At 41.1% G+C, this 16,610-nt stretch overlaps 2 protein-coding genes across 5 annotated transcripts; both read left to right on the top strand.

The window, feature by feature from the left end:
* Window positions 1-219: 219 nt before the first annotated feature.
* Mtcp1 (mature T cell proliferation 1) lies at window positions 220-7,203 on the top strand. 3 transcript variants are annotated; one of them, XM_042667442.1, is made up of 5 exons: window positions 220-287; window positions 5,059-5,210; window positions 5,316-5,486; window positions 5,569-5,620; window positions 5,708-5,800. In XM_042667442.1, exons 2-4 carry the CDS (start codon window positions 5,106-5,108, stop codon window positions 5,614-5,616), a joined length of 324 nt encoding a protein of 107 aa, XP_042523376.1. In that variant the 5' UTR covers window positions 220-287; window positions 5,059-5,105; the 3' UTR covers window positions 5,617-5,620; window positions 5,708-5,800. The 3 variants fall into 3 exon arrangements, with proteins under 3 accessions (XP_042523376.1, XP_042523377.1, XP_042523375.1); XM_042667443.1 differs by lacking the exons at window positions 220-287; window positions 5,708-5,800 and adding exons at window positions 477-564; window positions 7,163-7,203; XM_042667441.1 differs by lacking the exon at window positions 220-287 and adding an exon at window positions 477-564.
* Window positions 226-8,309, top strand: Cmc4 (C-X9-C motif containing 4). 2 transcript variants are annotated; one of them, XM_042667445.1, is made up of 3 exons: window positions 226-287; window positions 7,170-7,230; window positions 7,969-8,309. In XM_042667445.1, the coding sequence occupies exons 2-3, from the start codon at window positions 7,173-7,175 to the stop codon at window positions 8,112-8,114; spliced, it is 204 nt and encodes a 67-aa protein (XP_042523379.1). In that variant the 5' UTR covers window positions 226-287; window positions 7,170-7,172; the 3' UTR covers window positions 8,115-8,309. The 2 variants fall into 2 exon arrangements, with proteins under 2 accessions (XP_042523379.1, XP_042523378.1); XM_042667444.1 differs by lacking the exon at window positions 226-287 and adding an exon at window positions 6,085-6,164.
* Window positions 8,310-16,610: the final 8,301 nt, after the last annotated feature.

Genomic DNA, 16,610 nt, shown 5'->3' with positions numbered 1-16,610 from the left:
TTGGGACAGGGAGGGGGCCGAGCGGAGTTGGGGTTTTAGGCGGGGGCGCAGGGACGCCCGTGGGAGAGTGCGCTCCTCGGCCTCTGGGGGACTTGGTCTGTGAGCGGCGCCCCAGGCGCCTAGGCTGACTGGTCCCGAGCGCCGGCGCCCATCTTGCTGGCTCGCCGACGCGCAGCTCGCGCGGCCTACACGCTTCGGGGACAGCCTTTGCGGCGACATCGCCGCGGACGCCGGCCTCTCAAGCCAGAGGGACGCTCTTTTGAAACTCGGTCCCAAAAGAGTTAAGGGTTTGTTTGATTTATTGATTGATTGATTGATTTTTTTAATTTCCAAGTCAGCCAGTAAATCTCCAAGTCTCTCAGCACCATTTCCGGTTGCCGGCCCAAAGTCCCCGAACTTCGGTTCTGGCAACCTCGACCCCGGATGTCCCTCCGCCGGCCCTGGCCCTGGGCTCACGCCGCCGCCGCCGCCGCCGCCGCTTGAGTGGCCCGGGTGGGGGACCTGGAAGTTTTAGCCTAGCTGGTCTGGAGGCGGAATAACTAGCCAAAGAAACGTTGTATTCATGTGAGTAACCTTTTACAGAAACAGTGCTAATCACTCTTCAGCTGGGCTGGCTGCCGCTGCTTTCTACAAAGGCTTTTTGACATATCTGTTCGAGACAGGGAAGGGGAATTGAAGGACTTTTTAATTCAAGTTCAAAAGTGTCTTACCACATATTAACACGTTTCCTCAGATCCTATCCTGATGGTGAAATGACACGTAAAAGGAATTTTATTTGGGGTTTTATCGACCAACGTCAGAAGAGTTAAAGTACCCAATTTACCAGTTTACTATTTTCATGAGGATTTTAGGAGCAGTACTAAAGCCAAGAAAATGTTTGCATTGCTACCAATCTACGTTTGTTTCTTTTATTTGTTTTTCTGATCCCTGTGCAGTTCCGCAAACCAGGCAGATGTGGCAGTATATTCTTAAGGGAACATTCTTAAGCTGCTACTTAAAAGAAGGTGTTGATGCTTTGCTCTTTTCTCCCAAATCAGTTCCAACTCAAGTCTTCTCACAAACAGGGTCCCAAATCCCGTAGCACAATACCAGCAGCCTGTTTTTACCTAATGCTTATGGATCACATAGCACACATTTCCACAATTAAGTGTGATAAGTATGCAAGCTGGGGAAATGAAAGTGTATAATCACATTGGATCTATTTACCTTCTTTCTTTTGATTTTATGTCATCTGTTACTTTCAGTTAATTTTTCATGGCTACTGTGTCTTGTTTCGATGAGGGCAGCAAGGACTGTTCATCTTTCCTGATGATCTGGGTATTTTGAGTTTATAAAATTCTTTTAGGCACCTTTAGAGAGAAAAACACCTTTGTTGAAGTTATTCAACCTCATATTCCAGAATAGCATTTACTAACTTTGATAATGTTCATGGCCACCTTTTACTGCTCCAACCATTTAAGTGGAGCAGAAAACCCCTTATTAACATTTATAGCAAGCGTACTGTGTGCTACATACTCTACCAAGCATTTCTATACCTTCTATGTATAAACTGCCCTAGTTGGATTTAGGCCCGGCAAATCCTAGCTGTCTAATCTTACAAAAGTTATCTAACTTCTCTGCCTTTACTTCACCTTTAAGTATAGACAATAGTACCAACCTCAGAGCACCATATGTGTACATATGTAAAACATATAACAAGTGCTAAGTACCATTATAATTAATATGTCCTTTAGTTCTCAGGAAACTGAGGTAGCAGGATATTAACTTACTGAAGAGCACAAAGCTTATAAGAGACAGAATCAGGATTCATTCACAGGCCAGGCTAATTTGGGGGCCTGGGTTCTTGGTAATTTCACCCATTGTACTTGCATAAATTTATTAGATGACTTCAAGTAAATGTACTCACTAATGTTTAAAAACTGTTCACACATCTCAAAATAAATTGTAATTTTTAAGAAGACACAAAATTCATTCTATAAAGGAAAATGATCATTTTATATAAATTACTACAGAAGCCTTTCTATGTTTCATGTCATCCATTTAGAACCTAGTTTACACAATGCCAAAGAGTACTGTGTTGAGGACAAAATTGCCTCTAGTGTCAAAGTGACACCTTGGGGACAGTCTCTTTTAGTGGATGATGTAAAGTTACCTAAACATATTTTGGAAGCCATTTGCATTTGCAACTAGTACTATTCCTTGGGTTTAATTACTTAGTTGTATGTACCTTGTACCTAAGTTTATCTTGAGATTTTTTAAGAGATCCATTCTTGTTCAAAGTTCTGAATTTTGTGAACAAGTGTTATGTACAAAAATGATCTCTAGTCAAATAAACTTGGGAAATGTTAAACAATACAAAGTTTCTTTACTGCATAATTTCCTGGACCTTCTACTATTCTGATGTGTTTTATAACTCCCAAACTTATTTAACCCCCCAAGAAAGTATTGGGAGCAATTGTTATAAGAATCACATAGCACATATGAATGGTGCTCCATTCATTTAATCTGTGGTTTTGTTTTTTATAGGCTTTGATCTCAGCATTTGCATTTCTCCACAGAGGAGGATGCTTATGGGTCATGCTCATGTAATGACTTCTCTGTCCCTTCATCACTACAGTTGCCTGTTTCTGGGCCTTGATGGTCTCTGAATGGTAGCACATGCAGGTCCACACAGATGTGCTAAGGGTTGTTCCCAGGCTCATCTGGATTATACAGCATGTTAACCTTTTTAGGGTCACAGAAGCACATTACGCTGCCTTTCTTCTGAGGATATTTTGTACTGAGTCATAGGCTCGCTTTGTAGTAACTCAGTGATTCAGAACATCACCTGCAAACTCTTTGCCCTGTGTTCTATTGGATATTTTTCCTTTCAATGTTGGGATAATGAGTAAGGTTTTGTTTTCATTTAAAAGAAATATAAATGTCAACATGTTGGTTGTTACAAAGACATATCAATGAAGTTCATGTGGTTCTGAATCTTTAACATTGGTTTCTACTTTTAAAAAATTGGCCCACAACTGTTGTCTTTTGTGCTAAAAAAAATCAAGGCTTTATTATATTTTATTTCAGTATTAGCATTTGCTGAGGTTCTGTTTGTCTCTTCTTTCCAAACCTCTGGAGAAAAGAGACAGAACAGTTTTATCTGCTAATGAGAAAGTGCTTGGAAAAATACAACTAGAGAGTTAAGAATTTTAGAAAAGTAGAAAGGAAAAGATATGGATCTTGAGATAAACCTGGTATCCAGTGGAAAGTTTAGTTTGGATACCAATGATAGTGGTGGTACTTGCTACAATTGGTGCCGGATAAGATGTAGGTAGCTATTAACGAAGACATCTAAGAAAACTAGTTTTCATTCTGCATGAGAGGTGGTGTTATCATTGAAAGAAATTGAGATTTGGCTAAGGAGAAAAGATTTCATCTTAGATTAATTTGAAATAACAGAGTATATCCATGTGAAAATAGAAATGTATGCAGGCTCAGAGTGAGATCCTCTCAGGTCATACTGGGTAAAGCAAGTATGATGCTCTAAAAATTATTCACAAAGACAAACCATTTCATAAGTCCATAAATGTCCTTTTGTACTTTCCTTTTAGAGAAGTCAAACTGTTAAAAAAACAAAAGCCAGATTCAGAATGTTATACTTGAAAAAGAATTAATAATTAGTGTAGGTTGATACATTTTTTTTTTCTTTTGTCAGTCGTGAGGCCTGAACTCTGGGCCTGGGCGCTGTCCGTCAGCTCTTCAGCTGTAGACTAGCACTCTACCACTTGAGCCTCAGCCCCACTTCTGGCTTTTTCTTCTTATGTGGTGCTGAGGAATCGAACTGAGGGCCTCAAGCATGCAAGGCAAGCGCTCTACCACTGAGCCACCTTCCCAGCTCCTGATACATTATTTTTTTTCATCTAATGTATCATATGTTGTAGCATCTGGTTTGTTCTGGATAATCTCACTTTGGATGTGCTAACCACCTCCCAAGCTGTGCTACATTTTATTTCCTACATAATGGCTACTTCATGGGAATAGGAGGCCTTGTGTACTGGGACAGATGCTCTAGCTTCATATCTCTGCTATGTGAGAGGTGGATATACAAACTGTACCATGAAGCTATGAAACTGAGTCATAAGAAACACATAGAAAGTGGAGGCATGGCTTAAGTGGTAGACCACCAGCCTTGAGCAAAACTGTGCAAGGCCCTGAAATAATTCCCCAACACTGACACACCCAAAATAATGACAAGGTCCTCAAATGAGATCTAGGGCTAGAGTTGGCCTTACCATCCACTCCTGGAAGTGTGCTTCCTTTCTACTTCTCAGAGTACAAAAGTGCTTCTGTGGACTTCTAGCATGGGGAATAAAAATTTATGCCTCTCTAGCTCCTGTAGAATATTGAATTGAAACAAACATACACATCATTGAGAATCTTGCCTTTTTTTTGGGGGGGGGGGGTCTAGTTGTGGGCCTGAACTCTGGGCCTGGGCGCTGTCCCTCAGCTCTTCAGCTCAAGGCTAGCGCTCTACCACTTGAGCCACAGTGCCACTTCCGGCTTTTTTCTTTTTGCTTATGTGGTGCTGAGGAATTGAACCCAGGGCCTCATGCATGCAAGGCAAGCGCTCTACCACTGAGCCACCTTCCCAGCCCCAATCTTGCCATTTTTTAAATGGAAGCTGCTTAGAAGTGGTTTTTACCTAGGGAGTATGGTATGCATGTGCTTATTTTATTGCCTTTCTGCCAACTTAGGCACCCTATTGTGCATTTTACCTATTACTAACTACATTTTGCCAGGCACTACTTTGAGAATGCAGAGGATGAGAATAGGGCCCAGCCTCCTGTCATGCAAACTACATTAACACAGAACCCACTTAGAAGGCTTTGCCCAAGTGTCACTTCAGTGTCACTTTCAGTCTTTCAGAAAGCTTCAGATGGCACTAGTTCTAGTTAGGCTGTTCAAACAGGTTTGTTTGGTTCTGATAGGTGGTTGCTAATCACCAATCACCTTGCTCATTGGTGAGTTTATTCCAACCCAAAAGTCACACCTGTGTCCTGTGCACGGGTGCTGCAGGCTTAGGTGGAGAAAAGCAGGGATAGAATTGGAACCCAAAGCCCAGAATGGCAAGAGAGGATGTGGGGGCTCCACCCGATCATCTCTGGGTTCACCAAGAGGGTATCTACCGAGACGAATACCAACGCACATGGGTGGCTGTCGTGGAAGAGGTAACTGCTCATTTTGCTTATTTGATTTTGCATTCAAATAACTTGATTTCTATCTAGTCTCAATATCCTGAAGTCTATGGTTTTGTTTTTGATCATTCCCATTAGGAGACGAGTTTCCTAAGGGCACGAGTCCAGCAAGTTCAGGTTCCTTTAGGTGACCCAGCTAGGCCAAGTCATCTTGTTACCTCCCAACTACCTCTCATGTGGCAACTCTACCCAGAGGAGCGCTACATGGATAACAACTCTCGCTTGTGGCAAATACAGCATCATTTAATGGTACACATGTTGCTTAATCATTTTCCATTGTATTGGGACTCCTATAATAGATTACTCTATAAAATTTTTCTTTTTCTGACAGGTCAGGGGAGTACAGGAACTGTTGCTTAAGCTTTTGCCTGATGATTAACCTGGTGAGTATTTCTATTTCTCTGCCTTCCTCCCCCTTCCTCATTTTTACTCTATTCAGTTATGGTGATTTTAATGATTTTTTTTTCCAGGTGCTGTGATTCTAGGAAGATATGCTCCTCTGTTCAATTCATTAAATGGCAATCACTTCATCCACCACTGCAGTGCACCCACTCTTGGGCCTGGGGGAGGGAGCGGGTTGAAAAACTGCTCAAGGACACAGAAGTTTAGGAAGGGTCATGAAGAATACTGCAAATGACACTGCAGAGAGGGGGTAACTCAGGCAGAAAGCAAATCAAAGCACGTAGCGATCACACGTAACTTGAAATTGACTTCTTTGGAAATTGCCATAGAACCTTTAATGGACATCATCGGCTGGAACCGGGATCTCATGAATCCCACAAAATCAGCTTGTGCTACCGAACAGATGCCCTGATCACCAAGGACTTGGTACTGATTTAGAGGGAAAAGAGCAGCTCCTAGCAGCATCAACATCCATTTGTCACTTATTTGCCCTGCAGCAAATTCACCTGCCTTTCCTTCTATCCTGTAAATATCTTAAGTTTTGTTCTAGTATTTCCCACCCTAGTACTACCTAATTTAGATTCTGGAGGAGGGATGTTATTTGCACTGATTAGCTACAAATGCTTCTAGGCTTTTCTTTCTGAAATTGTGTTTTCAAATTGTGAAAAAAGTTGCTGATCAAGACTAGGAGCATTTTTTTAATTCCTTTTCTTGTTATAGATATTTTAAATAAGCTGGTTTTCATAAGGGCTCTCAAAAGAAATCACGTTAGCTACTTAACTGACACTTTGCTCAGGAAGTAATAGCACCAAATATTGCTGATTTCTAGGGAAGTATGTACTGCCTGTAAGGAATTTCCTGAGCTAATAGTCAGTTTATATACATTGGGTTTTTACTTTTTAAAACAAGTCTTGGCCAGAAGAAGTGGTACACATCTATAGTCCCATCTACTGGGGAGGCAGACACAGGAGGATCGCTTCAGCCCAGGAGTTCAAGGACAGCCTGGACAGCATAGCAACATCACGCTTAACAAAAAATGAGGAAGAAAAAAGTAATACTTGGGAATAATAGGCTACCATATAGTCCAGTCACTATCCTGTGTATTTTATATACTTTGTCACATTTAGTCCTTCCATCAATGCTTTGAGGTAGGTATGATTCCCATCCACATAAGCAGTGAAGAAAAATGCTTGAGTTTAACCCTTTGTCAAGAGTTTCTTCTGTGAATCATAGAGCTGGGCAGTGGGCCAGGACTGCCAAGCTCTGGTGTCAATGCAACATTGATATGATATTCAAAATGAGCTTTAATTTTTATGTCAAGCCATTTATATTTTCCAAAATTAATAAATATTATTAAAATATAGTTAACTCCTCCCATGAATGAGAAGAGTACTTTCAGTGTAAATGCTTTCCAGCAATTATAAGGGCCTACTACTTGTTCCAGAAGAAAATTCCATGTACAGAAGTTTTAGTCTTTCTGGTTAAAGAGAAAACCAAAATTTAAATTATTTTTCTTGTTTTAGTTTTCTGAATATGCTGCCAAAGGATCCATGCCAGAAACAAGCCTGTGAAATACAGAAATGTTTACAAGGTAATATGTAAAATGTTTTTAAATATTTTTTGACTGTGGGAACTATAAGAGACCACTTATTCTCTTATCAGCAACTTATTGCTGACTGAGGTAAAATAGAATTGCAGATTTTTTTGGTGTTGCTGTTTGGGCTTGTACTGGGGCTTGAACTCAGGACCTCTCACTCTTGCTTGTTTTTTTTTTTCACTCAAGGCCAAAAATGTACCAGTTGAGCCTCTATTACCTGCTTTTTGCTGGTTAATTAGTGAAGTTTCAGGCTTCTTTCCCTGTGTGTGTATTTATAACCCGTTCAAAATCTAAAAGCCATTTTTACCTCCAATGTAAAAATGGGGGGGGGGTCTAAATTTGACCCTCAAGTGGTTTGCCATATCCTGATGGACAGACTTAAACTTGATAGGAAAAGTCCAACCATCAGCTTAAACTGTAGATAAATAATGGGGCTATGTGTCTTTTTTTTTTTTTTTTCATTACGAAAATCACAAAGGGCATGCTGGAAAAGGGCATGCTACCTTAAAGGAAAAGGGAAATCTATTTTAACATAGCTTCCAACTACTTTGTAAGTCATACTTTTCTTTCCAACTGGCCTCCTGAGAAAGAGTTCAGTGGACTTGAGTTTATCTCCTCTCTTCCAGTTACATAACTACTGGAAGTCAAAAGGGGTGAGAAAGGCTTTATCTAAACCTCCTTGAGTCTTCTTAGTACTGTGAGATCATGACTAGAATGTGCCTATTTTTCCAGCCAACAACTACAATGAATTGAAGTGTCAGATTGTCATCCAAGAACTACGTAAGTGTTGTGCTCGATACCCGAAGGGAAGATCTCTGGTCTGTTCAGGATTTGAGAAAGAAGAAGAAAACTTGACACTGAAGTCTGGATCAAAGTAAAGTTCTGCTGGAAAAGAAATGCTGCTCTGTTTCCACCAAGCACATTTTATTTAAACTTCCGACTTTCTTCAGGCCAAGTAGCAGCGAATATCAAATGAAAAGGCCAACTACGAGTATGCCACCTATGCAGGGGCAGAAATATAAATATGTTAAAAGACATGTAGAATGTAATAAAACTGAGCTGCTAAAATAAAACTGTTTAAATTTTTTTTTGCCAGTCCTGGGGCTTGAACTTAGAGCCTGGGCACTGTCCCTGAGATGCTTTTCCTCAAGGCTAACACTCTACCACTTGAGCTACAGCACCTCTTCCTGCCTCTTCTATTTATATGGTACTGAGGAATTGAACCTCTACCACTAAGCCACATTCCCAGCCCAACAGAATTTTTTTTGTCAGTTGTAGGGTTTGAACTCTGGGCTTGGGCATTGTCCCTGAGTTCTTCAGCTCAAGGCCAGCGCTCTACCACTTGAGCCATAGCGCCACTTACGGTTTTCTGATCTTTTTTTTTTTTTTTTGTTGGTCGTGGGGCTTGAACTCTGGGCCTGGGCGCTGTCCCTCAGCTCTTCAGCTCAAGGCGAGCGCTCTACCACTTGAGCTACAGCGCCACTTCCGGTTTTCTGGTGGTTTATTGGAGATAGGAGTCTCATGGTCTCTCCTGCCCGGGCTGGCTTTGAACCGAGATCCTCAGATCTCAGCCTCCTGAGTAGCTAGGATTACAGGCGTGAGCCACCAGCGCCCGGCTTGGTTTTCTGATGTTTAATTGGAGATAAGTGTCTCACGAACTTTACTGCCTGGGCTGGCTTTGAACCACGATTCCAGCCTCCTCAGTAAGATTACAGGCATGAGCCACCAGCATCCAGACAAAGAGAAATTTTTTATATGACTAAATGTATTTTAAGACTCTTAGACACAGATATAATCTGTCTTTAATACTTGAGTTCAGACCAGTGCCAGTCATGAAACTGAAGTCACATGAGGCATGGCAGATGAAAGGACTCCTGCATCTTTCACCATCATAATCATGATGCCCCACAGATTCCATGGTAAATTAACTCTAAGCTTCCTTTAAGCTAACTGTATAGCACTAATGCAAAATGTCATTACAGATGCCAGGGGGAACATTTCTGCTTTTGCTTATTTGTTCAGTCAATGGTAGCAAAGTCATATTACATGACGCTTAGTGTTCAGTGATCCCTAGTTTATTTTTTGCCAGTCCAGAAGCTGGGTGGTGCCCTGAGCTTTTGTGCTTAAGATTGGGGCCCTACTGCTCAAGCCACAGCTCCACTTCTGGCCTTTTGTGGTTAATTGGAGATGAGTGTCATGGACTTTCCTGCCCCGACTGGCTTTGAACCATGATCCAGATCTCAGCCTCCTGAGTAGCTAGGATTACAGGCGTGAGCCAGTGGCATCCAGCTCCCTAATTATTTTGAGGAACTGAAGAAAAAATATACTTGGAAGTCAGGTAAGTAGCAACAGAATTAATGTATTATGTGGTTTATCCTTTCGCTGTGGTTGTTTGTATGAATATAGGCAAATTTATTTCTGTGCAGAAGGGTGAGCCATTAGTCTTGATATCTTTATAATCAAAACCAATTAAAGTAGAGAACAATGACATTAAACAAATCTGCTGAAGAAAGAATGTTGGCAGTTGGCAGCTACTTTGTGTTGATTAGCTTTTTTCAAATAGGTGCTGGAACTGCCACTGACTCCCCCAAAAAGAAAAAGATGTGCTGGGCACTGTTGGCTCATGCCCATAATCCTACTCAGGAGGCTGACATTTAAGGATCATGGTTTGAGGTCAGCCCAAGCAGGAAAGTCTGTGAGACTCTTTGTTTCCAATAAACTAACAACAACAACAAAACAGAAGTGTAGCTGTGGCCCAAGTGGTAGAGTGCTAGCCTCGAACAAAGAAGCTCAGGAACAGTGCCCTGAGTTCAAGCCCCAGGCCTGGCATGAACAAAAAAAAAAAAAAAGATGACTAATATGATAGGTCCTTGATGTTCAAACACCACTATTGAGGCCAACTGTTTTCTTTAAAGCAGTATGTCCTCAAAGTCTTCCTAGGAATTTTAACAAGGAAATAAAAGGGTTCTTTGGATATTTTGAGGAATACTGGATGAGACACAAGTAAACAGGTTTCTTTTCTGTCTGACTTTAGAGCCATATATTAAGTTATGCTTCTTTTGAAAGGCTTTTCTTTGGGTCACTGGGACTTGGGAAATTTATTGCCTTAGAGACATTTGATTCACAAGCCAAAGAAACAGTGCAAAATTTGCAGGAAATAAATGAGCTATCATTAGCAGTAAAACAATTTAATAATGCATTTTACAACTGTAAAGTTTGCATCATCTCTAAATCTCAATCACATTTAAAATCAGTTGACAGGATTCCACTAGGATTGTTAAATATCAGGTTGATTTTTTGTTACAAAATTATTGAATTATTCAAATGATTGTAAGTACTTTTTTCTAAATGTAAAGTACTTCACATAGAGTGTCAAAAACTTCAAAACTGTTCCTTCTTTTAAACTGTCCTGGCTGAGTTTGTCAACAGATCTATTAGAAGACATCAATTTGGATTTCCCTTTCTTTAGCTATTATAACATACAGAAAAAGAAAATAGCTAACAGAGAAGGCTGAACATCTACAAAGTGATTTTTGTGATAAAAAAATCAATGTTAGCACTGAAACTGTTTTTGATCTCCAATTTTAGACATAAAAAGGCCTTTAACTGTTAGTGATGCTGTTTAATCACAGTGACTAACATACCTCTGCTGGAAAGGTAATTCTCCTTTTACAATGGGCAAATCAATCGTAGGGGACTTTGCAATATATGAATAAAAAAATTAGCACCCTACAACCTTTCACCTGGTAGTTTTAGAAGCCACTGATGACAAAAGCCCCTGCAAGAGCAGGGAATGGAAGACCATTTTGCCGCAGTACAACTCCCTCCCTTGAACTGTGTAATAATAATAAACTAGTGTCACACTTCTGTTTAAAATCCAGAAGCCACCAATAGTTGTATGACGCTTAATTTAAAAAGAGTATAAAGTCCTCTTAAGTATTCATGTATTAACAGCAGAACTATAATTTTATTAGCACCAGCTTCCAACTCAGTTTCTCAACTTCCAACTCTGGTTTTCTCTTGGTTTTTCATTAGGAATATTTGAGACATTTTCAAACCTCAGGCTGTGCTAGGCAACACTATTTAAAATCCATATAATTCTCATGTGCAAGCAAGAATGAGAACCCCTTCTCTCAATAATCGTGTCATTTCTTAACACTTTAATGTTGGAAAAAGAGAGCTTTCATAACTCAAAAGGGTAAGAAAAAGGCAACCCTTTCTGTAGAAAAATCCGTTTGGGGTGGAGGGGGTGACGGTACAAGTAAATAGGCTGCAATCACAGCACCAGAGGGAGGCTGAGGCAGGAGTGATGGTGCTAAATTAGATACTTTGTCGATGTAAATTACAGACATTGAAAACAAAAGCAATTTTTACAGGTCGTGGAAAAATTCCATGACTAAGAGCCAGATCTAAGAATAATCATTGTTTTACTTGGTAACTTGAAGTCTGTCAACTTCCCAGCCCCCACATCACCACCACAACCAGCAGTTAGGCAACAGCAACTAGCCATGCTTTAACTTTACACCATCACTTGCCTAGAGCACATTCTGAGTAAACAACAAGAAAAACATCTGGGAAAGCTCACCCTTGAATAAGTTATTCTCTCGTTCAAGAATATCCCCTAATAACAGGCTTTTCTGCTCTAAACAAACATATTCTTCTTTAATTTTTCAACAGACCAACAGGCTTTATTTGGGAGTGAAGCCTGGGAAGGGCAACCAAATCTCCTTCAGCTTGGCTGAAGGGGAAATGGTGCGTCCGCTTACAAGTACAGTCTCTTTAAATATCAAGAAGAAAGAGTGAAGACTGAAGTCAGAGGGGAGTGGGGGGGGGGGGGGCAGATGAAAGCAATGTGAGCTGGAGGTGGGGTGGGCAGCACTGTTAATCTGAGGAGTTTCAAGGTCTTAACAGCATCTGTGTCAGTCGCATCTGCATCAGACATGGCATTGCTTTCAGGCTCTCCTCCAAGACTGCCAGTGCATTTGTTCAAGGGGAATGGAAGGGGAGATGATTCAGTGGAGTTGGCAGTGAGCACAGCTCTAAGACATGGCTGTCAAGGGAAAACACATCTTCTAACTGGGCAAATGCACCAACAATACCCCCTATGTCAACTTGTCAACTGAGGAGACTTGGTGTTTGGAAATCTCAAATTTTTATTTTCCAAAGCATAAGCTATAATTAGAGGAGAGTTGTTAAGACTGCAAAATTACAAAGCACACATTTCCTTTTCCAAAGTAAGAATATACAACACAGTTTTTCTAGCCCTGCTCTAGATGAATTATATATCTAACACTTAGTGCTTGCCATTTAGTCAACGAGTACCAATAAGTCTTACCCATGTGTCAGAGACCATTTAATTAAGAAGTTCACATCAAATTCACTATCTTCATGCTTAGATGATAGCATCAAAATTTTATAACAGATGATTTAGGTAGTACCATGTGCTTATTTGGAAGAAAGTTAAAAGTTGGAAACTTGCTTTGACTCACTTAAGCCTTACGAATATGCCCTACCCTTGGCATCCACTTTTCATATGTCCACATCTCCAGTATATTAGAGACGCATTGTTTTCCTTCCTTGCTAAATAAAATTTATATACAATTCTAACCTAATCATCCTTATTTTCTGTGACGATGCCATGGAGCTGGATAGACTCAAACTCACAAGCTACAAAGAGAAACACTGGCTAAAGTGAGAGAAATAGAGGCAGAGACAGAGAAAGAAAGAAAAAACGAAGAAGAAAAGGAAGAAAAAGGTGAGGGCAAGAGGAAAAGGAATGACTGAGTTTGAGTCCATCCTGGAAAACCCTATCTCAGAAACAAACAAACAAAAAAAGGAGGCAAGGAAAAGAAAAGAAAGAAGGAGGGGAGGGAAGGCAAAGGGGAATGAAAGGGAAGCAAGCAAACCAATATCGCAAAAAAACAATTTTAAGAAAATCCATGACCTTTAAAAATAAATGCATATAAGCCACACTAAGTGATTTCTGGGAAATCAGGTTCAGGCCTAAAACAGGTTTTCTACCCTGTTCTCCAAGGGTTAATACTAACATTGTATAAATGATTAACTGAGCATAGAATTTTTTAAAATCTGACTCTGGTTTCCCAGAAATCTTGCTGCATGTCACGACTAAGAAATGAAACAGTATTTGGTGGAAGGAGTAGAGAAGACAGCGCTCTTTCCTATGGGGTGAGGGGCTGGAAGAAAGTTTCCCTCAGATATCTGAGGACACTTAGAAACTTAAAATCTATCCCTATACCATAATTTTTTTTTCCAAGCAGAGATTTATGGTGTTTTCATCAACTGCACAAAAATAGAGGTTTCAAATAAGAGATTAACTACTAGCTGTGCCCATTTTTCTGGAAAACATTGAACAAAAAGATGGTGGAGAACTCACTCCTTTCTCTTTTTTGGCCAGTCCTGGGACTTGAACTCAGAGCCTGGGCTCTGTCCCTGATCCTCTCTGTGCTCAAGGCTAGAACTCTACTACTCAAGCTACAGCACCACTACTGGCTTTTTTGAGTCGTTTATTAGAGATAAAGAGTCTCACAGAGTTTCCTGCCTGGGCTGGCTTCCAATTGTAATCCTCAGATCCAGCCTCCTCAGGAGCTAGGATTACAGGTGTGAGCCACTGGTGCCTAGCTTAAAGGCATTCTTTTAGTAGTTAACTACACAGGAGCTTCTGTCTTAAGAAACCACAAGCTCCCACATTAATAACATTAGTTCATCCCTTATAGTCTAGCAGAACCCAGGACACAGCATCTGACAGATCTGGCAGCGAGGGCTCTCATCCAAGTGGTGGGCAGATCAACCAGTTAAGAGGTGGGGCAACCTGGGGCCATTTGGGTAAAGTGATATTAGGACATCATTTGAATGTCAGTGACACGTGCACTAGCTGCTCTGGCAGAGGATTCACCAGGCCTCAGGATTAGCAGAGATCATAGGGCCCTGAGACTGGAAACTTGGAGTCTGCCTGTTGAGCTTCAGCAGGCAGCTGTAGCAAAGTGCCTTTGACCCTTCCTCTTGCTCTCTGACCTGGGGAGGGGGCAGACCTCAAGTCCCTGCTTACTCTGTCCCACACGGTAAAGGTCAAAGGGCTGCCCAGAGTAGTAAGGATGCATGGCACAGCTGTAGTGGCTTAGGAACCTGAAAGAGGCTGAGGAGACAGCACAAACCCGGGTGCGTGGGCGGGGAAAGGGGGGTGTCAGGGAGGAGAGGATGGCAGTGGCTATAGCTATCTAGGGCCACAATTTGGAGTTCCAAGTGCAGGGATACCACATCATTGCCAGCAGAGTGCGCCAAATACCAAACACATTGAAAGCCAAGTTTCTCTGAACCATACATTCTGACATGACTCAATCCCTCTGTGAAGAAATTTCGTTTCTCAGCTTTATAACTACTAGTAATAAGCCAATGTTGCTGGACTCTGAGTACTGCAGGACGCATTTGCCTCACTCAATAGATGTAAATCAAATGAGAGGAAGTGCACTCAGTGCAGCTGCCTTGCCTCATGTCACCACCTGTTTCGTATACAGGGGCGGCTATTCTTTGGTGGCTACCTTCCTACTTCAGCTGAAACAAAGCTGTGGGCACAATGAGACTTCCTTTCAGGTTTTCTCAATACCTAAGACCACTTCGATGGTGGTTCAGCTACATGCAAACATGAGAAGTATACTTACTAGTAATGGCTCAACCTCTGCACCACCTGTGCACAATCACAAGTGACTTGAGGACCACACTCTGAGCAGAACTCAAGGCCATTCTTCCTGCTCTCATAGTACCAGATGAAGCAGACATGTACTGTTGTCTTCAACCATGCCATGCAAGGTCTCTGAAGCAACTACCTCGAAATAAAAACATCACGACGGACCTACAGATCTTATTTCAGACAACCAGGAGTTATGAGGCTGGAGTATTCCAAATTCTCAGGGATTCTCAACCTCCTCATCTTTACTGGCCTCACCCACAATCACAGAAAAAAGAGATGTTCAAGAGCAACACCCATCCCACTGGCAAAGCATTGGTGGCCCACTTTCCCCCACATGCAACCCAAAGGAGTACTTTAACTATCTCCCGCAGTCACCACTCCACTGGTATTAGTTACAACAGAAATGACAGCTGCAGCCACGGTCACCACAAATGGCCTAACCCAGAACCCCAGGCATCAGAAGGATGTGGAGAACTCTGAAACACACTGCCTTAGTGTCAGCCATAAAGATACTGCAGGTAAAACAAACAAAAGGAACTAACACTGACTCACATCATGCACATGCAATACAGGCCTTGTTTGAATTTTGATTCAAACTAAATGTGAAACACTTAAGACATGATGAGTCAAGCACTGGAAGCCCACACCTGAAATGCTGATACTCAAGGAAGCTGACACCTGAAGGATCATGGTTTGAAGCCATCCTGGGCAGAGAAGTCCATGAGACGCCACTTCCAAAATAAGAAGTAGAAAGCTTTGCTGGAGATGTGCAAGGAAGCTGAGCAATTGCAAAGCCTACAGTTCAAACCCCCAGAGCCAGCAAAAGAAAACAAAACAACCTCCCACTGATGGAGCAGATTGTTTTCGATTATAGTACTAGTTATAGTACTAATATTAGTTATAGTACTATAGTACTAATTACTTTTAAGAGTAGGGCTGAGCTGGGCATGGTGGCTCATGTCTGTAAGTCAAGCTACTCAGGAGGCTGATATTTCTACCACTGAGCCACCTTCCCAGCCCTGGCTTTTTTTTTTTTAACTTGTGTGGAGCTGAGGAATCGAACCCAGCGCCTCATACATTCAAGGCAAGCACTCTACCACTGAGTCACCTTCCCAGCCCAATGTCCAGCTTTTATCTTAAAAAATAATACTAAGAATCCCAGGTCACCATGACACAGTGGGTTGTACTTTATAGATATTATTTCACATGTGCTACCATTATCTCTTACAATTATGAATTCCTAGAATGCTACCTCATTAAAATTCTCATTTAAATGCTGTATTTCACACTAACTGAATAAAGCAACAGAACTGCCTCAGGACAACTATGGCTGTCCCTAGCATTTTAACAGACATGCTTCACATTTCAAAACATAAAATTTTTTTATGAAACAAAAATCCAAGAGCTTCTTCCCATCTAAATGACTTGGACATGAATTCCCCAACTCATCTGACAATTCAACAAGGTACTTCTAGAAGCTGATTTCCCTAATCACCTCCCTACTGAGTAAAATACCTTTTGCTCATCATATATCTCAAACACAAGTTCATTTCATAGATTTGTTGTTACTATACTTATGTTGCCATTTTTGTCAGGATAATTACAACAGGTATAAACAACTCTCCTTCTGTAAAAACTAAAAAAGAAAGTACACACCAAGATACCAAAA

This window comes from Dipodomys spectabilis, unplaced genomic scaffold (genome assembly GCF_019054845.1).
Source record: "Dipodomys spectabilis isolate Male_0828 unplaced genomic scaffold, ASM1905484v1 ptg000411l, whole genome shotgun sequence".
NCBI lineage: Eukaryota > Metazoa > Chordata > Mammalia > Rodentia > Heteromyidae > Dipodomys > Dipodomys spectabilis.
The sequence above is the reverse complement of the archived record's forward strand: the minus strand, read 5'-3'. Positions and strand labels throughout refer to the sequence as shown.

Excerpts from the sequence above, each read along its gene's own strand:
- Mtcp1 (XM_042667443.1), top strand. The coding sequence starts at position 5,106 with ATGGCAAGAGAGGATGTGGGGGCTCCACCCGATCATCTCTGGGTTCAC. Across the intron at positions 5,211-5,315 it reads GGGTGGCTGTCGTGGAAGAG|GAGACGAGTTTCCTAAGGGC; the intron begins GTAACTGCTCAT and ends CATTCCCATTAG. Across the intron at positions 5,487-5,568 it reads AAATACAGCATCATTTAATG|GTCAGGGGAGTACAGGAACT; the intron begins GTACACATGTTG and ends TTTTTCTGACAG.
- Cmc4 (XM_042667445.1), top strand. The coding sequence starts at position 7,173 with ATGCTGCCAAAGGATCCATGCCAGAAACAAGCCTGTGAAATACAGAAA. Across the intron at positions 7,231-7,968 it reads AATACAGAAATGTTTACAAG|CCAACAACTACAATGAATTG; the intron begins GTAATATGTAAA and ends CTATTTTTCCAG.